The following is a 22552-nucleotide window of genomic DNA, read 5'->3' as shown; positions in this document are numbered from 1 at the left end:
AACGAACGAACGAACGAACGAACGAACGAACGAACGAATTGGTTCTGTTGTTGTTTCAGCGTTTTCCCGTCTGAGCAGGAATTAAGTCGGTGAATAAAACGGAAATCGTAGTTTTTGCGTAGCTACGTTTTAGCATTAGCAGCTGTTAGCAAACTTACGGCACGTTAAAGGTCTTTACACACCGAGTCCGTTTTTTTTCCGTCCGTTTAAAAATGAATTTAACCTCATATTGTGTCGACTCTGAAACTTTCATCTGTCATTAAAGGGATAGTTCAACATTTTGTCAAATTGGCTCATTGCCATAATCCCTATAGTCATATAGGTTTGTTACCTTTAATTGTCGGTGCAAGCTATTTTTAGGCGGAGCAGAGCCGCGAGCTGCTCAGAGCTACGCTACGGAGGCTCATTATGGGATTTCTTGGGTTTCCCTCATCAATACACAATCCAACAACTCCACAATAACGCTCTGGTGGACAAGTTGTGAGCTGCACATTCACCACGCTATGAGATAATAACACAACGTTACCAGACAGAGTTGTTTTAGAGGGAAATTCATGCAAAACCGCTGATGTGCGTGTTGCCTTCAGGGACAGTTTTTCATCAAGCAGTCTCTGTATTTACCTCAGGTGTCTTTGCTCTCTTTGACGTTGTCCTCTCAGGATCGGATGGACACGACATTTTCTTTTCCTCTTTTCTATATTTCGATAATCGATTTGTGACGACTTTTTGTCTTCCTTTACGAACAGAAAATAAAAACGTACGGTGATAAAACGCATCGGACTCAGTGTGTAACGACCTTTACCTCCGATCGCTCCTCTTCACCGCTTCCACCGTCCTTCTGTACAGGAAGTGGGCGGCTCCCGTTCACTGTTCAACTCCCTGATTGGCCGAAGGGTTTAGAGACTTACTGGCTTGCTGGCTAGTTAGTTAGTTAGCGTTCACATCAACGTAACACAACACAACACAACACAACACAACACACAGCAGCAGCTTTAGAGAAGACGGTTCAGGCTGCTTCAGTCTGAATCTCACAAGGTGTCGAGGTTTGGTTTCCATCAGCCTCGGTGTCGCCGTCGTCGTAGTCATGACGACTCCTGGTGCTTCATGTAAAACAATAAAAGAATAAAAGAAAGACGAGCTCCTCCTGTCTATGTGTCTGTGTGTGTTTCTGTGTGTGTGTCTGTGTGTGTGTGTTGAAACAGTGCGACTGTAAATCAGCGCCGACTCCTCAGACTCTGGTCTCGCTGCGGGGAAACGTCCAGATGTTTTCTATCGTGGTGACAGATGTTCTCGGAGCCGCAGAGCGTAAATCACCACCGGCTGGTATTTATCATCTCTTTTATAAAAAAAACACAAAACAAAGGCTCATTGAGAGAAACAAACAAGAGAGACGTGATCAAAGGTCAAAGGTCAAAGGTCAAGGTCAGTGTGACCTCACAGATAAATCGACCAATCACGACACAAACAAAGACTGTTGACACCTGAGTGATATTAGAAGATAATCAACTCAAACATTAAAGTAGTCCAGTAATTTTAGGCCAAAAAAGGGGTCAACGTTGAACTTGCAACAGAAGCAAACTCAACTGATTTTGTATCCTCAACATGACCTGAGTGAGGGGAAAAAAGCCCAGAAGAATCCCATTAGGGGAAAGTTTAGAAAAACACCCAAATATATCCCATTTATACGCCTATTCATTATTTTTGATGTGAATGTGTGAATGTGAATAGGGTAAAATTTTTAACCTTTAGATATCTCCATGAAAATTACTGAGTTGATTACTTAGATTAAGACAAACAAAAAATGTATTACAAGTTTTTTTTAATCTTTGTTAACATGAGCAAATTTGCATAAATTCCACCGTTTTGACGGCACATGTATAAAGGTAAATGTCATACCTGCTCTACTAATAGTCTACTTGCCAACAATGAGTACCCGGAAATGTTGAGTACCCCAAAGTTTTATGTTAGAAATATATAGTATGGGTCCCCAGTATTCAGAAACTGCCGGATGCTAACTTATATATATTGGGCAATTAGCACAATTGACACAATTAGCATAAATTAGCATAGTTGCCTATATGGGCAATATTTCAGCAAAATTGACTTGGCTGATCTGGGCAATATTGGAGTGGTTTTAGGGGTTATTGATGATGCTGAATCCATTTCTGACATTTTCAAAATTCAAAATGGCTGTCTAAACCGGAAGGGACCAGATGAAATCCATCAAAATCGGCCCACTGGCGGTTTAAATCTGGTCACTACCGGTTTAGACAGCCATTTTGAATTTTGAAAATGTCAGAAATGGATTCAGCATCATCAATAACCCCTAAAACCACTCCAATATTGTCCAGATCAGCCAAGTCAATTTTGCTGAAATATTGCCCATACTATAGGAAATTATGCTAATTTATGCTAATTATGTCAATTGTGCTAATTGCCCAATATATATAAATTAGCATCCGGCAGTTTCTGAATACTGGGGACCCATACTATATATTTCTAACATAAAACTTTGGGGTACTCAACATTTCCGGGTTCACAATGGGGCCCTATGGGCTGGCAAGTAGACTATAAGGATGTGGCTATCTTGAAAAATTGCAGTCATCTTGAAATTTAAAGTGGTTTCTTGTCAGTTGACCGATGGAGTCAACTCATTCCAATTTTCAAGCTGGTACCACCACAGCAACTTCATATATACATGTGCCGTCAAAATGGTGGAATTTAAATGGTAAATGGTAAATGGTCTGTATTTATATAGCGCTTTTCCATCTTAACGATACCCAAAGCGCTTTACAGTACATCACATTCACCCATTCACACAAACATTCACACACTGATGGCGGAAGCTGCCATGCAAGGCGCAAACCACGACCCATCAGGAGCAAGGTGGGTAAGGTGTCTTGCCCAAGGACACTACGGCAGCAACCGGGACAGAGCGGGATTCGAACCGCCAACCCTCTGATCATTGGACGACCCGCTCTACCACCTGAGCCACTGCCGCCCCAGAATTTATGCAAATGTATGCAAATGTGCTCATGTTAACACAAGAATTTCAAAAAACTTGTAATACATTTTTTGTTTGTCTAAATGTAAGTAATCTACTCAGTAATTTTCATGGAGATATCTAAAGGTTAAAAATTTTACCCTATTCACATGAGAAAAATAATGAATATGCGTATTATGGGCTATATTTGGGTCTTTTTCTAAACTTTCCCCTAATGGGATTCTTCGGGGCTTTTTTCCCTCACTCAGGACATGTTGAGGATACAAAATCAGTTGAGTTTGCTTCTGTTGCAATTTGTTTAACCTTTTCTCATAAAATGACTGGACTAAAGCCCCAGTATGTAGGAATTGCCCCCATCTAGCGGTGCGGTTGCATATCTGAACGTATCCTTGATGTTGCATTCAGGTGAAATCGGGCAGACGTCAGACAGACAACAGACGCTGCATGTAACAGGATAAACAAGCGTCTATGTAAACAAGTGGTCCGCCAGCACGAGGCAAAACAATACACGTGACGATATGTTGTCATGGTGATGTGGTATTGTTTTACCGACTTTCTCTGGTGGAGTAAAATGACATCCGGTCGGTTTGCCGACGGCCGTCTGCCTGACTGCACCTGAATGCAACACCGGTGCCTCCGTCCTTCCTCACACTACACAGTGGTGACAGTTTTAACAGGCCGTTTCCGTGGTTACCTACGGTCACGATGCAACATGGCCGCCTCGGTTCGGTGCGTCGCCCACTTATGTATTTGTAACGACTTGTAACGACTCATTCTAAGGAACCAGAAAGCTTTACTTTGGATGCAGCTGTGATTCACCTTGAGTGAAATACGGATTTATGAAAGACAGATTTGATTTTTGATAATACAGGGTAAATACAGGAATCTTGAAGTTAATTCTAAAACCTTTTTAAGACTTTTTCAAGACCTTCTCAATATTTTTCAATACCTCACCGCCACTTCAAGCTGTAACCATTTACATCAGTGACACTTAAGACAGTTCTAGTTTGTGATAAAGACTATAGACCACTATGATACAACAGAATTCAAAATAGGCTGGGATAATAAATAAAAGGCAAATTTTATCAAAAAACAAAACAAAAAAACATTGCTCCACTCAAAAAACAAAAACAACAATCTTCTTTTCTTTTTTATGTACCGGTTCATCTTTGTTCTTTAATAAAATTAATACATTCACACACTTTCACAATGTTTTTTAGGACTCAAACTCTTGGACAGCTAATTCAGAAAAAATACCTTGAAAATTTAAGACTTTAGAAAGTCGTGAAAAGACTTTTTAAGGGTCTTAATTTTCCCCAAATTGATTTATCACCTTTTAATACTTTTCAAGACCCCGCGGATACCCTGTAATAAAAAGCTAAATAAGTTACACACTGTGGCTTTAATATTCATCAAACTTTTAAATCTCTAATTAGTCATGATTGGTCCTGGAGAGTCATTGATCAGCTGATTGATTGATTGATTATTAGCATCATGTATAAATAAAGAGTTGAACTGAGTTTCTGGTCAAACACCAGTTTATTTACACACAGGCCACATGGTTCATCTGACGTTTGTACAAGTGTCGGATCAAACTTTATATTACTCACATTATATTTAAAACAACGTTATGTACAGAGGCTCCGCCCCCTTCTCCACCTCCACCTGTCACCACCTCGTCACTCGTTCATTCACTCGTCAGTTCATCCTCTCACCACAGAACACGTCGTCATCGTCCAACAGTTTATAAAACAATACTTCAAGAAGATTTCATCACTGAAACGTTTTCAGGTTCAACAATAAAAAATAACGAACTATTATTTTCAAAGTGCAGATTTTCAAAAACATGATTTTGTTTTGTTTTTTAAAGGGATAGTTTAACATTTTGGCAAATTGTCCCATTGCCATAATCCCTATAGTCATAGCAGTAGGTTTGCTACGTTTAATTGTCGGTGCAAGCTATTTTTTTTTTTGGTTTCCCTCATCGAACTCATCAAATACACAATCCAACAACGTTCTGGTGGACAAGTTGTGACCTGCACATTCACCACACTATGAGATAATAACACAACGTTACCAGACAGAGTTGTTTTAGAGGGAAATTCATGCAAAACCATCTGATGCACGTTGCCTTCAGGGACAGTTTTTCATCAACAGTCTCTGTATTTCCCTCTAAAACAACTCTGTGTGGTAACGTTGTGTTATTATCTCATAGCGTGGTGAATGTGCAGGTCACAACTTGTCCACCAGAGCGTTTTGGAGTTGTTGGATTTTGTATTTGATGAGTTTGATGAGGGAAACCAAGAAATCCCATAATGAGCCTCCGTAGCGTAGCTCTGAGCAGCTCGCGGCTCTGCTCCGCCGTTCTAAAAACAGCTTGCACCGACAAATGAAGGTAACGAACCTACTGCTATGACTATAGGGATTATGGCACTGGGCCAATATGCCAAAATGTTGAACTATCCCTTTAAATGTTTTGGACTGTTTCAATATTTCTGCCTGAAAAAAAACAAAAAACAAAACTAAAACTAAAAGAAACAATCTGAATTTGAGTTGAAATAGGAGGAAGAGGATCTTATTTTGAAAACCACCTGACAGGAAGTCGCCTCCATGTTTTGTTTGAGAACTGTCCAACACACACCAGCATGTGTGTGTGTGTGTGTGTGTGTGTGTGTGTCCGTCCCGTCTTCACTTCCAGACTTTGACGATCCCGTCCCTGGACGACGTGACGATGAATCCCTGCGTCGTCTGGAAGGTGGCGATGTCGGTGATGATGTCATGGTGACCGACGGGCAGCGACTCGGGGCCGCGGCGAGGAGAGTCCTCCACCACGCCGCTCTTCTGTTTGCTGTGGATCTCCTGCACACGCACACACACACACACACACACAGGGCACAGAGGCATGATGGGAAATGAAGTCAAGTCAACTCACAAAATGTCACTAAATGTTGTAGTTTGACAGATTGTACATTTTCTAACTGGATAAATATCTGAAGATTGAGTTTGTAGAGCAGCAGTTCTCAATTTTTTTTTACATCAGTGACCCTAAATTGACACAAATTAGACCAAAATTTTGAAGTAAACCCCAGAAATACACAAATATTTGCTCTGAGACTGAAGAACATTACTTTTTTAGTCAATGTGTACGTTCAAATTAGGGCCAATGGCGGGAATTTGTGGAAATATTGTAGAGAATGTTTAAACATTGTAGGAAAAAGTGGTAAAAAATTCTCAAAAAAAAAAAAAACGTTTTTTAAAAAGTTCGAGGAAAAAGTGGTAAGATTTCTTAAAAAAAAAAAAAATTAAACAATTTCCTAGAAAAAAAGTTGTAACATTTCTCAAAGTGGAAACATTTCTCAAAACTGGTAAAATTTCTCTCTCTCTCAAAAAGAAAAACAAGTTTAAAAAAAAATTCTTAAACAAACTGGTAAAAAAAATTCTCTCAAAAAAAAAAAAAGTAGCAAAATTTCTCTCTCTCTCTCAAAAAAAAAGGTTTTTAAAAAATTCTTTAAAAAACTGATAAAAATTTCTCCAAAACAAAAAAAAACGCAAAAAAATTCTACAAAAAAGTGGTAAAATTTCTCAAAACAGCGGTAAAGTTTCTCTCTCTCTCAAAAAAGTTAAAAAAAAAAAATTCTTTAAGAAACTGCAAAAAATGTCTCCCCCCCGAAAAAAAGAGTTTGATAATTCTATTAAAAAAAGATTTTAAAAAATGTCAAGAAAAAGTTGGGGACCCCTCATTTTGAGAACCATTGGTGTGTGTGTGTGTGTGTGTGTGTGTGTGTAGAGTGTGTATAGTGTGTGTCTATGTCTATAGAGTGTGTAGAGTGTGTGTATACTGGGTCTCATTCATGAAACGTGAGTAAATCTGTGTGTAGATTTGCACATAAAAGCTCACTCTACTAAAACTCTACTCCGGATTCATGAACGGTGCGGGAAACTCAGATTTGATCGTAAACACGTGTGTAAGATGATGAATGCCAACCCATCGTAAACTAACAACACGCCCCCGGTGATCAGTCATTAGCATAGATCTCCATACATGAATAGCCATATAAGGAGATCCTGACCACCATATTAGGAGGTAGGTGCAACCTGTTCACCTGCGGCCATGACGCAAACGAGGAAAGAGGGAGAGAGAGAAAAAAAGAGAGATCACGGATCGAAGTCATTTTGGGTGAAGTGGAGTCCAGAAAAAATATGTAATTATTTTCTGTTAGTAGTGGTGTGACTGGGACAGGTCAAAGGCTGGAGGGAAGTAACAGATGTAGTGAATTAAGTAGGCCTATCCTTGGTTGATTAAAGAACCGTTTAAGAAGTAAAGCCAGAATAGTTCGATATGAAACATGAAAAAAAATAAAAATAAAAATACACACAACTCCAGAGCTACAGCAGCGACGGGAGGAGGAGGCTCTTCACTGCCTCAGCTGTAGAGGAGCATGGTTGGATCAACACATGAAGTTATATAGGCAGGTTATATTGTTACAGAAGCACCAGCCATCTGTCACAGCTCCATCCAAACCGGTGCCGACTGCGCTGCTGCGCAGGGTGAAGTGTGCGCTCACCAAGCGTATACTGTAGCAACACAAATACGTTTTTTCCGGTTTTATATCAGATTATTATCATCATTAGATGGAGCCTTGACGTGTTTGTGCGTGTCCGATCCCTAAAACGTCTTTCTCTCCAAATATTTCTAATTGTTTGTCATGTTTAAATTACGTGTTTCAAAGGCATCGGCGTATTTTGAACATGAGAGAGAGTAATACGGATTAAAATTGTAATTTTCAACAGTGACAAGCAGTATTTATTCGCATTCCTACATTTACACAAGCGCTACACACAGTGCGGAGCAGGTGTAGATTTTGTGAGTAGCTACGAAAAAATCAGCACTACTAAAAGATTGATGAATGCGGAAATCCACGTAAATTTGCGCTGCTCAGGGTTTACACACAAATCCATGCTGCTCACGTTTCATGAATGAGACCCAGTGTGTGTAGAGAGTGTGTAGAGTGTGTAGGGTGTGTGTAGAGTGTGTGTATAGTGTGTGTAGAGAGTATGTAGAGTGTGTGTAGAGTGTGTGTAGAGTGTGTATAGTGTGTGTATAGTGTGTGTAGAGAGTGTGTAGAGTGTGTAGGGTGTGTGTAGAGTGTGTGTATAGTGTGTGTAGAGAGTATGTAGAGTGTGTGTAGAGTGTGTGTAGAGTGTGTATAGTGTGTGTAGAGAGTGTGTAGAGTGTGTAGGGTGTGTGTATAGTGTGTGTATAGTGGGTCTCATTCATGAAACGTGAGCAGCACGGATTTGTGTGTAAACCCTGAGCAGCGCAAATTTACGTGCGATTTCCGCATTCATCAATCTTTTAGTAGTGCTGATTTTTTCGTAGCTACTCACAAAATCTACACCTGCTCCGGACTGTGTGTAGCGCTTGTGTAAATGTAGGAATGCAAATAAATACTGCTCGTCACTGTTGAAAATTACAATTTTAATCCGTATTACTCTCTCTCATGTTCAAAATACGCCGACGCCTTTGAAACATGTAATTTAAACATGACAAACAATTAGAAATATTTGGAGAGAAAGACGTTTTAGGGATCGGACACGCACAAACACGTCAAGGCTCCATCTAATGATGATAATAATCTGATATAAAACCGGAAAAAACGTATTTGTGTTGCTACAATACGCTCGGTGGACGCACACTTCACCCTGCGCAGCAGCGCAGTCGGCACCGGTTTGGATGGAGCTGTGACAGACGGCTGGTGCTTCTGTAACAATATAACCTGCCTATAACTTCATGTGCTGATACAACCATGCTCCTCTACAGCTGAGGCTGTGAAGAGCCTCCTCCTCCCGTCGCTGCTGTAGCTCTGGAGTTGTGTTTTTTTTTCATGTTTCATATCGAACTATTCTGGCTTTACTTCTTAAACGGTTCTTTAATAAACCAAGGATACTTAATTCACTAAATCTGTTTCTTCCCTCCAGCCTTTGACCTGTCCCAGTCACACCACTACTAACAGAAGAGAATTAAATATTTTTTCTGGACTCCACTTCACCCAAAATGACTTCGATCCGTGATCTCTCTTTTTTTCTCTCTCTCCCTCTTTCCTCGTTTGCGTCATGGCCGCAGGTGAACAGGATGCACCTACCTCCTAATATGGTGGTCAGGATCTCCTTATATGGCTATTCATGTATGGAGATCTATGCTAATGACTGATCACCGGGGCGTGTTGTTAGTTTACGATGGGTTGGCATTCATGAAGTTACACACGTGTTTACGATCAAATCTGAGTTTCCCGCACCGTTCATGAATCCGGAGTAGAGTTTTAGTAGAGTGAGCTTTTATGTGCAAATCTACACACAGATTTACTCACGTTTCATGAATGAGACCCTGCGTGTGTAGAGAGTATGTAGAGTGTGTGTAGAGTGTGTGTAGAGTGTGTGCGTGTGTGTGTATAGTGTGTGTTTACCTGTACGACCTCGGTGCCCTCGATGATCTTCCTGCTGTACAGCACCGAGGGGCAGTGCAGCGAGTCGTTGGCTCCTCCCGCTACGATGTACGACCTCTCTGGATACGCCAGGTCCCAGAACCTGAAGGCAGCGCGAGGCGTTCACAGGGAATCAGACTTTACACTACTGTACAGCCAGGATGAATAATAAAGGTTTTAATGTGTTGTTGTGTTGTTGTTGTTGTACCTGATCCTCATGTCTGAGCCGGCCGTCAGCAGCAGAGGGTTCCCATCAGCCGGACTGCAGTAGATCCCATGGACGCTGTGAGGAGAGGGCTGCACACACACACACACACACTGATCAGGTCAATCAATAATCTATAAACACATTGATTAAACTACAGCTCTGAATATGTTCTGAGTGTTTTCATGTAAACTTCCTGTTGTTATTACTGTAGTGAGGCTAACGCTGATGCTAACAGCCTGTGATGCTAACGCTTGTTTTCAGTTCTGTAGCGACACAACGTTGCTGCTAACGACCTGAACACAACATGAACCTCTCACAGAGTTTATTAACACATAATAACACATGTCACACATCTATATTATATCTTTATATTGTATCTGTATCTATTGTATTGAATCTGTGTTGTAAATAAACAAATGTTATATCTATATACATCTAAATGATATTGTTTTATATCGGTATTATACTTTATACATCTATATATGTATATCTATATACATCTATAATCATTCTATATACATTTAATTTATATCTATATACATCTCTTCTATATTATACCTTTATACATCTATATTATAGCTATACATCTAGATTTTATCTTTATACATCTACTTAATAAATCTATATTATATCTATATACATCTATGTTATACCTTTATACATCTATATTATATCTATACACATCTATATTATATCTATATACAACTATATTATATCTTTATACATCTATATTATACCTTTATACATCTATATTATATCTTTATACATCTATATACATCTATATTATATCTGTATACATCTATAGTCATTCTATATACATCTTTATAAAACGGAAAGGTGAAATCCGGCAATCTGGTTGTTAACCGTGGTATAATGCTCATTATACCACGGTTAACAACCAATCAGATTGCCGGACTACTATTCTAAAGCCTTATCACAGCGTAGGCTATCACTCCGCGTCAGGCACGTATGACTGGTATGAATGGAAGTTGTTGTCATGTATCCATGACAACGGACTGTTGCAGTCCGTAGTAAAAGACAGTTGATTGACTAAAGTAGTGTAATTAACATGTTTAAGGTGAACTTTGACCTCCAGAGGGTTAACAATGGTAGAGGGGACTGAGCAGTGACAGAGCTACTAGGAGCTAACGTCTGGAGAGCTGGGACTATTTTTTTCACAGAGAGGCTATTTTATTGGATAATATGTATTTCTGGTTGAATAAAACTACATGAAATTGATTGCGTATTCCTCTTTCATATTGTCATTATTGGTAACCGTTTCATAAAAGCAATATATCACTCCAGTCTGTGGTGCTCATTCTACCACTCTAAGGGGGAACAACGCCCCTTAGAGTGGTAGAATGAGCATAGACCACGGCCTGTCGTGATATATTGCTTAAATATTATATCTATATACATCTATATTATACCTTTAAACATCTATATTATATCATTATATATCTATATACACCTATATTATACCTTTGTACGTCTACATTTTATCTGTATATATATATATCTATATTATATCTATACAACTAGATTTTATCTTTATAAATCTATATTATACCTTTATACTAAATACCAAACACACTCGTACCTGCATCTCAGAGAGGGGAGGGGCAGAACTCGCCCACAGGGTGAATTTCCGATCTCCAGTCTCCATGTCCCACATGGACACCTCGTTGTTCCCCTGGACGGCTAAAGAGACAGAGAGACAGAAGCCATGTTTCCATCTAAAGTGATTCGAATTACTGGGAAATGCGCATTAAAAGAAATTCGAATCCTGTGTGTTTCCATCTACGGACTTTCCAATCAACCAAAACCGGCCATAGCGAGCGTATTTCAGTTTGTGTGAATCAGGGGATTTTAATTCGAATCACGGCGTTTCCATCATCATTTTCCGATGCGTTACATCTAGATGCATCTAAACAGCTGATGGAAACGCAACTAGAGAGACAGAGAGACAGAGACAGAGAAACAGAGAGAGACATAGAGGTGATGAAGAGACACCAGTCTGTCCATCACCTGTCCGTCTCCTAGGCAACGAGCTCTGGTCTCCTCTCACCTGCGATGACCGAGGACTGGTAGAGCGGGTGCATGAGCAGCCGTCTGATCCGAGCCCGCGCCGGGTGTGAGTGGTTGGAGATGGGCAGCTGGAACCTCATGTCCCAGCAGGCCATGGTGCCGCTGCTGGTGCCGAGGCAGAGCCAGCACTGGTGCATGTCCACGGTGAAGGACGTGATGAGGCCCAGCCGCAGGTCGTGGCGCAGCGTCCAGGCGTTGGAGTTGGAGCGCAGGTCCCAGCCCACCAGAGAGCCGTTCACCGTGGCGTAGGCCAGCACCGACTGAGCCCCCGAGTTAAAGTGGTGGATGTCCACCGCACAGCCGTCCTCCTGCAGGTCCAGAGACCTGGGACACAGGGGGGGAGAGAGGGGGGAGAGAGGGAGAGACAGAGGGGGAGAGAGGGAGGGAGAGGGTGAGGGATGCAAACGGATAAGGACCAAAAAAAGAGTGATTGTCTGAGATAATATCCAGGTTAGGGATGTCCGATATTGGAAATTTGCCGATATCCGATAACCGATTTTTTCCAAAATTAGAATTTCCGATTCCGATAATAACCGATATCGATACGCAGGCTTTTCCCCCCAAAAAACGAATTAATCCTGTCAGAAATGAACACATTACTGTATGACTACATCTATTGTGATGCCCCACTGGATGCATTCCACAAATTAACATTGTTCATTTGTTTACAGACACTTATACAGGGTAAATACGGAGACTGCTTGCTGAAAAACTGTCCCTGAACGCAACGCGCATCAGCGGTTTTGTATGAATTTACCTCGAAAACGGCTCCGTTTCGTATCGTTCCGTCATTATCTCATAGCGTGGTGGTTGTGCAGCTCACAACTTGTCTACAAAAGCGCTGTGGAGTTTTGGGATGTTGAATTTGATGAGTTTAATGAGGGAAACCAAGAAATTCCGTTAGCCTCCATAGCGTAGCTCTGAGCAGCCAGCTGCTGCGCTCCGCTGTACTAAAAATAGCTTACACCTACAATTAAAGGTAATGAACCTACTGCTATGACTATAGCAATTATGGCAATGGGCCAATTTGCCAAAATGTTGAACTATCCCTTTAAGCAGGCTTTTAGTTCATGTGTTAAATTGTTTTATTCATTATATTTTTATGTTTTTACTATTGTATTTTATTTTATTGTGAAGCACTTTGTGATTTTCTTTTCCATGAAAAGTGCTATATAGATAAACCTTACTTATTTACACAGACCACAGACACACACACACACAGACGGACGGAGGGGCAGGCAGGCAGGCAGGCACGGACGGACGGACGGACGGACGCGCACACACACACTCATCACACATCGCTCATTATTAATAATAGCCAACTGCACAACTGAAAATATTGTAGCGACCCCGCAATAATATTCTTGTTATGATGTTTAAGTTCTGTGATTTCTGACTGACTGTGAATGTGTACAGACAGGTAGGGTGGTTGGATGAGAAACTGAGGGGCCGGGGTGAGTGTGAGGAAGACAGCGGTGTGTATGTGTGTGTGTAGGTGAGTGAGTAAGGAGGAGCAGAGGAAGAAGTGAGAGCTGTCGGGTTGGACGCTACAATATGAATAGAAACGTGTGTTTAACAGACATCGGGCGGGAAATAGCCGCGGAGCGAAGCCAGTTTCCTTTCGGTCCCGTTAACCGACTGTGCCAGATGCGCCAGAGCGCGCACCTCTGTGCCAGGCTCGCGCTCAGCGATTTGTGTTTATTCATCTTAACAGAGCACGCGAGAGATTAACACACACATTCACACAGGCTACACACACATGATACACATACCCACAGACACGCAGCTGAGGGGCCGAGGCCCGGCACGTAGAAATGCGCATCTGGTGGCGTGACCCCCAGGGTGCTCAACCTGGCCAGTGGGTGCTCGTGCACCGGAGCACCCACGGAATCGGTGCCGCACGGAAGACGGACAGACACACACACACAGACACAAAGCCTCTGACTGCTGGATCAAACCACCACTGCATACGTTGTGCGTTATACCGCAGCGCGCTGATTGACTTGAATGGGGCTGCTGCATTGCTGCAACGTGCGAGATGGCGACGATCGGAGCAGAGAGGGATTATGAGGAAATCTGCGAGTGAGCGAACAGACACGTGTGCTCTCTGTCTGGCTCATTGAAACAGTACTATATTAGTACTACAGAACTATATTTTATCACTGGATGCGAGTGACAGGCAAACAGTCAATCATGTAACAGCTGTGTAGTTTGGTTGCAGCACCATCCCATGCCTGTTTGTTTACAACAGAACAGCTGTAGTAAGAACACGTGGACTATTATTGTGAGTCTGAATCAGTGACGGCAATTGTTAAGTAGCGGATTAAGTAGCAACAGTCCACCGCTGCTTAATTCACTATGAAGGCACGTTATCGAGTTTTCATTATGGCTTTCATGATAGAATATCACTGTAGCAGGAACTTTTTATAGGGAAATTCTTATCAAATATCCCTAACTTTTTGTGTATGCAATAATTAATTACTGCAAACATCTTGACGGCTCTGCTTTACACTGCTGACTTGTATCATCAGAACAGACGTGTCTGTGATTTTCAGCCGTCTGTGATTATAGATGATACAAGTCAGCGGTCCTGAAGTGTGTGTTTCTCTTCTATAATACACACTCTACATCTCGGAGGCAACATCTTTCCACTCTCACCTGGTCTGGAAGGGCTGCACCTTGGGGGACTTGGGCGGTTTGTTGGCTTCGACCGCCAGCAGCTGGATGGAGCCGTTGTCCGAGGCGACGGCCAGGTAGTGAGAGCCCTGGCAGAAGGTCAGCGTCTTCACGTGGCCGCCGATACGAGAGTAGGTCAACACGGACCTGACGCACAAGGACACAACGACGACACAACGACTCATCAGTTATTGATTAGAGATTAGAGATTATAGCTTATAGATTCCTTCTCCACAACGACTCAGACAGACGTTGGTGTAACAGAGATCATGACCTACAGCTCTGGGTGAACCTGAACGCAACACAACACAACACAACACAACACGACACAACACAACACAACACAACACAACACAACACAACACAACACAACACGACACAACACAACACAACACAACACAACACAACACACTGCAGCTCAGGTGAAGGTCTCATCATCAGAGTTTCATTAAACTTCACTGATGGAGAAGGAAAAGAAGAAGGAGAAGGAGAAGGAGAAGGAGGAGGAAAAGAAGAAAAAGAAGGAGAAAAAAAAGTAGAAAAAGAAAAAGAAGGAAAAGAAGAAAAAGAAGGAGGAAAAGAAGAGGTGGAAAAAGACGGAAAAGAAGAAGTGGAAAAAGAAAAAGAAGGAGAAGAAAAAGTAGAAAAAGAAGGAGAAGAAAAAGTAGAAAAAGAAAAAGAAGGAAAAGAAAAAGTAGAAAAAGCAGGAAAAGAAGGAGAAGAAAAAGTAAAAAAAGAAGGAAAAGGAGAAGAAAAAGAAGGAAAAGAAGAAGGAAAAGAAGAAAAAGTAGAAAAAGCAGGAAAAGAAGGAGAAGAAAAAGTAAAAAAAGAAGGAAAAGGAGAAGAAAAAGAAGGAAAAGAAGAAGGAAAAGAAGAAGGAAAAGAAGAAGAAAAAGTTGAAAAAAGAAAAAGAAGGAGAAGAAAAAGTAGAAAAAGGAAAAGAAGGAAAAGAAGAAAAAGGAGAAGAAAAAGTAGAAAAAGGAAAAGGAGAAGAAAAAGTAGAAAAAGAAAAAGAAGAAAAAGAAGGAGAAGAAAAAGTAGAAAAAGGAAATGAAGAAAAAGTAGAAAAAGAAAAGAAGGAAAAGAAAAGAAGAAGAAGAAAAAGTAGAAAAGGGAAAAGAAAAAGAAGAAGGAGAAGAAGAACGAAGACAAAGAAGGAGGAGGTGAACAAGAAGAAAAAGAACGAGGAGGAGGAGGAGAAGAAGGAGAAGGAGGAGACAGAGGAGGAGGTGAAGAAGAGCAGATGCTGCTTTAATATAAATTCTAGATCATTTGAATGTAAAACTTTATAGAGGAACTGGAACAAACTGATCTCATCTCAGCCAATCAGGACGAGCTGTGGAACCGTGACATCACAGACCTGTGAGTGTGACATCACGTTGCCTAGCAGCAGCCAGGTGTGTGACCTCACCTGGTGGTGGTGGTCTTGCCCTCCATCTTCTGGCTGTCCCAGACCTTCACCGTGCCGTCGTTCGACGCCGTGGCGAAGATCGAGTGTTCGTCCGAGACTCGGATCCTGTTGACGGCGGCTTTGTGCTCGTGCAGGTGAGCGACCAGCAGACCCTTGGGATGCCACCCTGAAACACAGTTAGCGCTCGGCATCATGGGTAATTATGGGATGAGAGCGTGAGGTGTTATTATAGATCAGGGGTTCTCAACCTTTACTCAAAATTTTACCTTTTTTTTTCTTTTCTCTTCTGGGAATTTTTAAACTTTTCTCTTTTTTGGAGAAAATTTTCCACTTTTTTCTAAAAAATGTGTAATTTTTTTTCTTTTTTTTGAGAAATTTTACCACTTTTTCTACAACTAAGACTAAGACTAAATAAAAACTACAACTGAGACTAAATAAAAACTACAACTTAGACTAAATAACAGGCCGCAGCTCGCCGTTAGCACTCGGCATCATGGGTAATTATGGGATGAGAGCGTGAGGCGGTGTTATAGATCAGGGGTCCCCAACTTTTACCCAAAATTTTACCGTTTTTTTTTTTCTTCTGGAAATTTTTCAAACTTTTCTCTTTTTTGGAGAAAAATTTCCACTTTTTTCTAAAAAATGTGTAATTTTTTTTCTTTTTTTGAGAAATTTTACCACTTTTTCTACAACTAAGACTAAGACTAAATAAAAACTACAACTGAGACTAAATAAAAACTACAACTGAGACTAAATAACAGGCCGCAGCTCGCCGTTAGTGCTCGGCATCATGGGTAATTATGGGATGAGAGCGTGAGGCGCTATTATAGATCAGTGGTTCTCAACTTTTACTCAAAATTTTACCTTTTTTTTTTTCCATTGAAATTTTTAAACTTTTCTCTCTTTTTTTTGAGAACATTTTCCACTTTTTCTAAAATAATTGTAATTTTTTTATTTTGTTGAGAACTTTTCCGCTTTTTTCTAGATATTTTTTTAGTTTAAAAAGTTGTACCAAAGTTTATTAGATCCACATCATGCAATAGTCTTATAAGACTACTAAAATCGCACATAGATATATAGCATAAGACTAAAACTAGTAGTGAAAAAATAATTTAATAAACTGAAATAAAAATAAAAATGACAGTTTTTCCAAAAACTAGAACTAGCTCAACCTCCAGGTCTCAGTGATAAACTGCAGTAAAGTAAAGTACAACAACAACAACTACTGAACAACTACAACTAAGACTAAATAAAAACTACAACTAAGACTAAATAAAAACTACAACTAAAACTAAATAAAAACTACAACTAAGACTAAATAAAAACTACAACTAAAACTAAATAAAAACTACAACTAAGACTAAATAAAAACTACAACTAAGACTAAATAAAAACTACAACTAAAACTAAATTAAAACTACAACTAAGACTAAATAAAAACTACAACTAAGACTAAATAAAAACTACAACTAAAACTAAATTAAAACTACAACTAAGACTAAATAAAAACTAAATAAAAACTAGTCAATTCCTCTAAAATAAAAACTAAACTAAGACTGCTTCATCACTTGTTGAACTCACTAAAACTAAAGTGAAATAAAAAAGCTAAACTGAAAAACTAAATCCAAATAAAACCTAATGAAAACGTGGTGGGTGTGTGACTGTGTTGTCATGGTTACCGGGCGGGGGCGGGCGGCTCTCCCACTCGGCGCTCTCCATCATCTGCTTGGCCATGCGCTCGGCGCTGCACTGCTCCCTCTTCTGCTGCACCAGCTGCTGCAGCTCGGCCTTGCAGGTGTTGATGCGGCGCTGGTAGGCCGGGCCGCTGGCCACCGACTGCAGCACCGGCACCGAGGCCGCTGCCGCCGCCGCCCCGCTCTTCCTGCTCTGACCGGACGGCCCGTCGGCAGCCTGGTCGTCATGGAAATAACCACCAGTGATGGAGATAACAGCGTTGTTATTAATAAACTGTGTTACTAACGGCACTTTTTTTACAGTAACAGTAATTCTTAAAGCCCCAGTCTGTAACTTATTTGGCTTTTTATTATCAAAAATCAAACCTGTCTTTCATAAATCCGTATTTCACTGAAGGTGAATCACAGCTGCATCCAAATGAAAGCTTTCTGGTTCCTTAGAATGAGTTGTTACAAGTCGTTACAAATACATAAGTGGGCGTGTCACTACCCAATTTGCATCGCTACCCGATTTGTGACAGCTACGTACGGCAATTCCACTTGGACAAACTTAGTTGAATTGACTAGGATCACTGCTCTATGTGCGTCGCCAGAGACGCTTTATCTTTTTATTTAAAATAAGAAAACGCTCAGAAAACAGGAAAAGAGGCGACTTTTAGTGTTTACTCTCGTCTTTTCTCGCCGACCTCATCACCGTGACAACCACAAACAATCACAACTACCACAACACTCACTGAATAAACGAGTCTGCCCTTTTTTTTTTTTTTTAAATCATTTTCACAGTACCGTATTTTAAATTTACAGAACTTTAAGCAGACTTCCGCTTGTACGCAAATCGGGCAGTGCCCTAATGAAGTTTGTCCAAGTGGAGTTGCCGTCGGCAGCTGTCCAAGATGGCGGCCGGTCTGCGCATATTGTCACAAATCGGGTAGTGACAGGGCGACGCACCGAACCGAGGCGGCCATGTTGCATCGTGACCGTAGGTAACCACGGAAACGGCCTGTTAAAACTGTCACCACTGTGTAGTGTGAGGAAGGACGGAGGCACCGGTGTTGCATTCAGGTGCAGTCAGGCAGACGGCCGTCGGCAAACCAACCGGATGTCATTTTACTCCACCAGAGAAAGACGGTAAAACAATACCACATCACCATGACAACATATTGTCACACCTGTATTGTTTTGCCTCGTGCTGGCGGACCACTTGCACTGCAAAAACTCAAAATCTTACCAAGAATATTTGTCTTATTTCTAGTTAAAATGTCGTTTCTAGTCAAAATAAATCTAATTATACTAAAAATAAGACTCATCACATAAAAAGTAGCTTGTTTTTAGACACTTTTTTTCCTTCTTTCAAGTCTATTTTCACTTGAAATAAGTAGAAAAATCTGATAGTGGAGCAAGTTTTTCTTTCTTATTACAAACACAAAAAACTTGCTTTCACTGGCAGATTTTTCTACTTATTTCAAGTGAAAATTAGTTTGACACAAGTGAAAATGATCTAAAAACAAGTTAATTTTTAGGTGATGATTAGATGAGATTAGTTTTGACTAGAAATGAGACATTTTGACAAGAAATAAGACAAATATTCTTGGAAAGATCTAGAGTTTTTACAGTGTGTTTACATAGACGCTTGTTTATCCTGTTTATCCTGTCTGACGTCTGCCCGATTTCACCTGAATGCAACATCAAGAATACGTTCCGATATGCAACCGCACCGCTAGATGGGGGCAATACTGGGGCTTTAAAGTTACTGTTTCTTCTGTTCTGAGCTATATTTATATTTCTGTGTAAAGTCATGTATCAGTAAACGTGTTGGTGTTACCGTGGCGGGCTGAGCGGACGCCGGCTCCTGGGATCCAAACATGCTCTTCCACTCCTCGTTCATGGTCGAGTCCTGCTTCGTGTGTTTCCTCGCTGTGAGAACAAAAAAAACAAAAACAGGATGTAGCAATTAACCAACAAGTCCATAAAACTTAATTTTTTTTTTTTCTTTTTTTAGACAAAGGTTTCTAAGGAACTCGAGCAGGACACATGCTCCACAGATGTGGCTCCAACCGCTCGGCAGAAAATGTTTCTCTGGAACCAAAACACATAGTCCAGGCAATCTAGCTAATTTTTGACCCAAAAATAGAACTAATTGTAACAGAATGTTTTTCACCATACAGTATATCATTTCTTTGAGGTGTCTAGAACAACATACTAAAAGTCCTAAGAAATCCTAGTTGGGGAAATATGTTTAATTCGCATCATTATTTACTGTATAAGTCTATGGTGCCAATAACTAAATTTTTTCCTTTACTCCTATCACAATGAAACTTTACATAATGAAAGTATCCATGAATTGTAACATTTTTTGTATTACAAGTTTCTTTTAAAATGAATTTGAATATGCAAACGAGCCTTACACTAATCAAATATGCCCAAAATACACCTGAATAGGCTTTTTTTCCCCCTTTACTCCTACCACAATGACAAGAGAATCCATAATAATCACTCTGTTTGTTTCCAATTAGGACCGGAGGGGCTTTTATTTTGAAACGAGCTGACGTTCAGTCGCTGAGCTTCACAGAGTCACAGACAGAGGAGCGACAGCAAGGGAAAGTTATCCATGTGGGAGGTTAGAGCGTGTGCGTGTGTGTGTGTGTGTGTGTGTGTGTGTGTGTGTGTGTGTGTGTGTCAGTCATTACTCCCAGAAACATCTGGATGACAGAGGTCGACACCTTCCTCCGTGACCTTAACGAGTCTGAGCTTTAATCACACCTGCACACACTGTGATTATTAACCCTTTCATTACCGGCTGTTATTCTTTACAACCTATGAAACGAGAGACAAAACCACCGACCCAGAGCCACTGATGCTGGATCAGTTACTGAGTTTAAAAGGGATAGTTCAACATGTTGGCAAATTGGCCCATTGCCATAATCCCTATAGTCATAGCAGTATAGGATCGTTACCTTTAATTGTCGGTGCAAGATGTTTTTAGAACGGCGGAGCAGAGCCGCGAGCTGCACATTCACCACGCTATGAGATAATAACACAACATTACCACACAGAGTTGTTTTAGAGGGAAATTCATGCAAAACCACTGATGCACGTTGCCTTCAGGGACAGTTTTTCATCAACAGTCTCTGCATTTCCCTCTAAAACAACTCTGTGTGGTAACGTTGTGTTATTATCTCATAGCGTGGTGAATGTGCAGCTCACAACTTGTCCACCAGAGCGTTGTGGAGTTGTTGGATTGTGTATTTGATGAGTTTGATGAGGGAAACCAAGAAATCCCATAATGAGCCTCCGTAGCGTAGCTCTGAGCAGCTCACGGCTCTGCTCCGCCGTTCTAAAAATAGCTTGCACCGACAATTAAAGGTAACGAACCTAGTGCTATGACTATATTTGGCCAATTTGCCAAAATGTTGAACTATCCCTTTAAGCTTTAAAAAAACGACTTAAAAAAATCAAAATGTTTCAGCCCTGGTGTTGATTTTATTTTATTTTGCACATGTTAAATGCGGTTGTCTTCACATTAAACTGGAAAATCTAAAAATGAACTGCAGTGTTTGGACGACAGATGTTTGAAATGTTCAGTTTGAGTCTGATAATCATTTAATATAACGATCAAACAGAGGATCAGTGTGTTTGATGAAGTGTTTGCATTTAGATTTAACAATCCTGCTCCTCACAGGATAAAGCCTGATGATTTTAATGAAACATATGATAAAAAATAAATTAAAAAAGTCCTTTATGTAATCATGCATCATCATAACTGAACAAGTCCAACACTGTCGCAGACTGTGAACTACGATCAACAGCTTCAATATGAGCCAATCAAATCCATGGAATTTAAAACTATTGGTGCCGATCTGATCAATCTCTTCTCCTTCAGCCTCGACAGGAGAAACAGAGACAGAAACTGATCAGATCAATAAGAGAAACACAGACAGAGATGCAAGTGAAGGAGAGAGAGATTGTAACTGAGGTTAAGTTGGTGTAGTTTATGTCACACTGTTGTTATATTATTATTATTATTAATAACAGTGAGGTCCAGCTGTTAGAACAAACAGTGAAGATGCCTTCAAAGACCGTTAGACTTTAGACTCAGTGAGACGTTTAAAGGGATAGTAGCATTTTTTTTTAAAGTGGGGTTGTATGATCTCCAAATAGCCCCTAAGTACTTAAATTGCAGTAGCAGACTCTCTGCACTCCTCCCGTTAGCAACGCCAGCCCATAATAGCCCTGCCCAGAGATTTACAACATACAGTGTTGTGAACAGACCCAAAGAAACGGCCTATTTTCACGGCCTAAAAGAGGTTTTACCTGAAAAAAAATACACAGTTCCATTGTTCGCTATAATATAATTTTTTCCAGCCCTTCAAAGTGCAGGAAAAACACAGTTTTTATTTGGACCGAACCAACTCACGTATCCCTCCGCCCAGGGTTAGCGCCCGCCGATCAGCAGTTGGTTAGGTCCAAATAAAAACTGTGTTTTTCCTGCACTTTGAAGGGCTGGAAAAAATTATATTATAGCGAACAATGGAACTGTGTATTTTTTTTCAGGTAAAACCTATTTTAGGCCGTGAAAATAGGCCGTTTCTTTGGGTCTGTTCACAACACTGTATGTTGTAAATCTCTGGGCAGGGCTATTATGGGCTGGCGTTGCTAACAGGAGGTGTGCAGAGAGTTTTCCACTGCAATTAAAGTACTTAGGGGCTATTTGTAGATCATACAACCCCACTTTAAAAAAAATGATACTATCCCTTTAAGGTCCCATGAAACACAGACTCACTGTCCTCCTGGAGGTTTCATGTGTCTGAGTCCCATGGTCCCTGAACGCACCACGCTGAGTCTCATCATGCCAACCAATCACTTCAAAGCAACGACATCATCATCATCATCACATGACTCCAGTTACCAGAGGCTGCAGCCGCCGACTCTGTGAACCGAGGGAGACAAACGTCTTAGTGTGAGACAGAGACAGACTGTCCTCCCTCAGCT

At 40.7% G+C, this 22552-nt stretch overlaps 1 protein-coding gene across 3 annotated transcripts in view; it reads right to left on the bottom strand.

Moving 5' to 3' along the window:
- Positions 1–5470: 5470 nt before the first annotated feature.
- pik3r4 (phosphoinositide-3-kinase, regulatory subunit 4) overlaps positions 5471–22552 on the bottom strand; it is a 54456-nt gene continuing 37374 nt past the window's right edge. For all 3 annotated transcript variants that reach the window (XM_085803167.1, XM_085803168.1, XM_085803169.1), the window contains 9 exons: positions 19386–19477; positions 17549–17780; positions 15870–16035; positions 14441–14605; positions 11763–12106; positions 11295–11395; positions 9695–9783; positions 9469–9589; positions 5471–5863 (listed from right to left, as the gene is read on the bottom strand). In XM_085803167.1, coding sequence (XP_085659293.1) covers positions 5693–5863; positions 9469–9589; positions 9695–9783; positions 11295–11395; positions 11763–12106; positions 14441–14605; positions 15870–16035; positions 17549–17780; positions 19386–19477 — 1481 coding nt within the window. In that variant the 3' untranslated portion in view covers positions 5471–5692. The remainder of the gene's footprint in view (positions 5864–9468; positions 9590–9694; positions 9784–11294; positions 11396–11762; positions 12107–14440; positions 14606–15869; positions 16036–17548; positions 17781–19385; positions 19478–22552) is intronic.

Source organism: Trachurus japonicus, chromosome 16, assembly GCF_045865225.1.
Source record: "Trachurus japonicus isolate A0001 chromosome 16, Traja_1.0".
NCBI lineage: Eukaryota > Metazoa > Chordata > Actinopteri > Carangiformes > Carangidae > Trachurus > Trachurus japonicus.
This window is presented reverse-complemented; position numbering and strand designations above follow the sequence as displayed.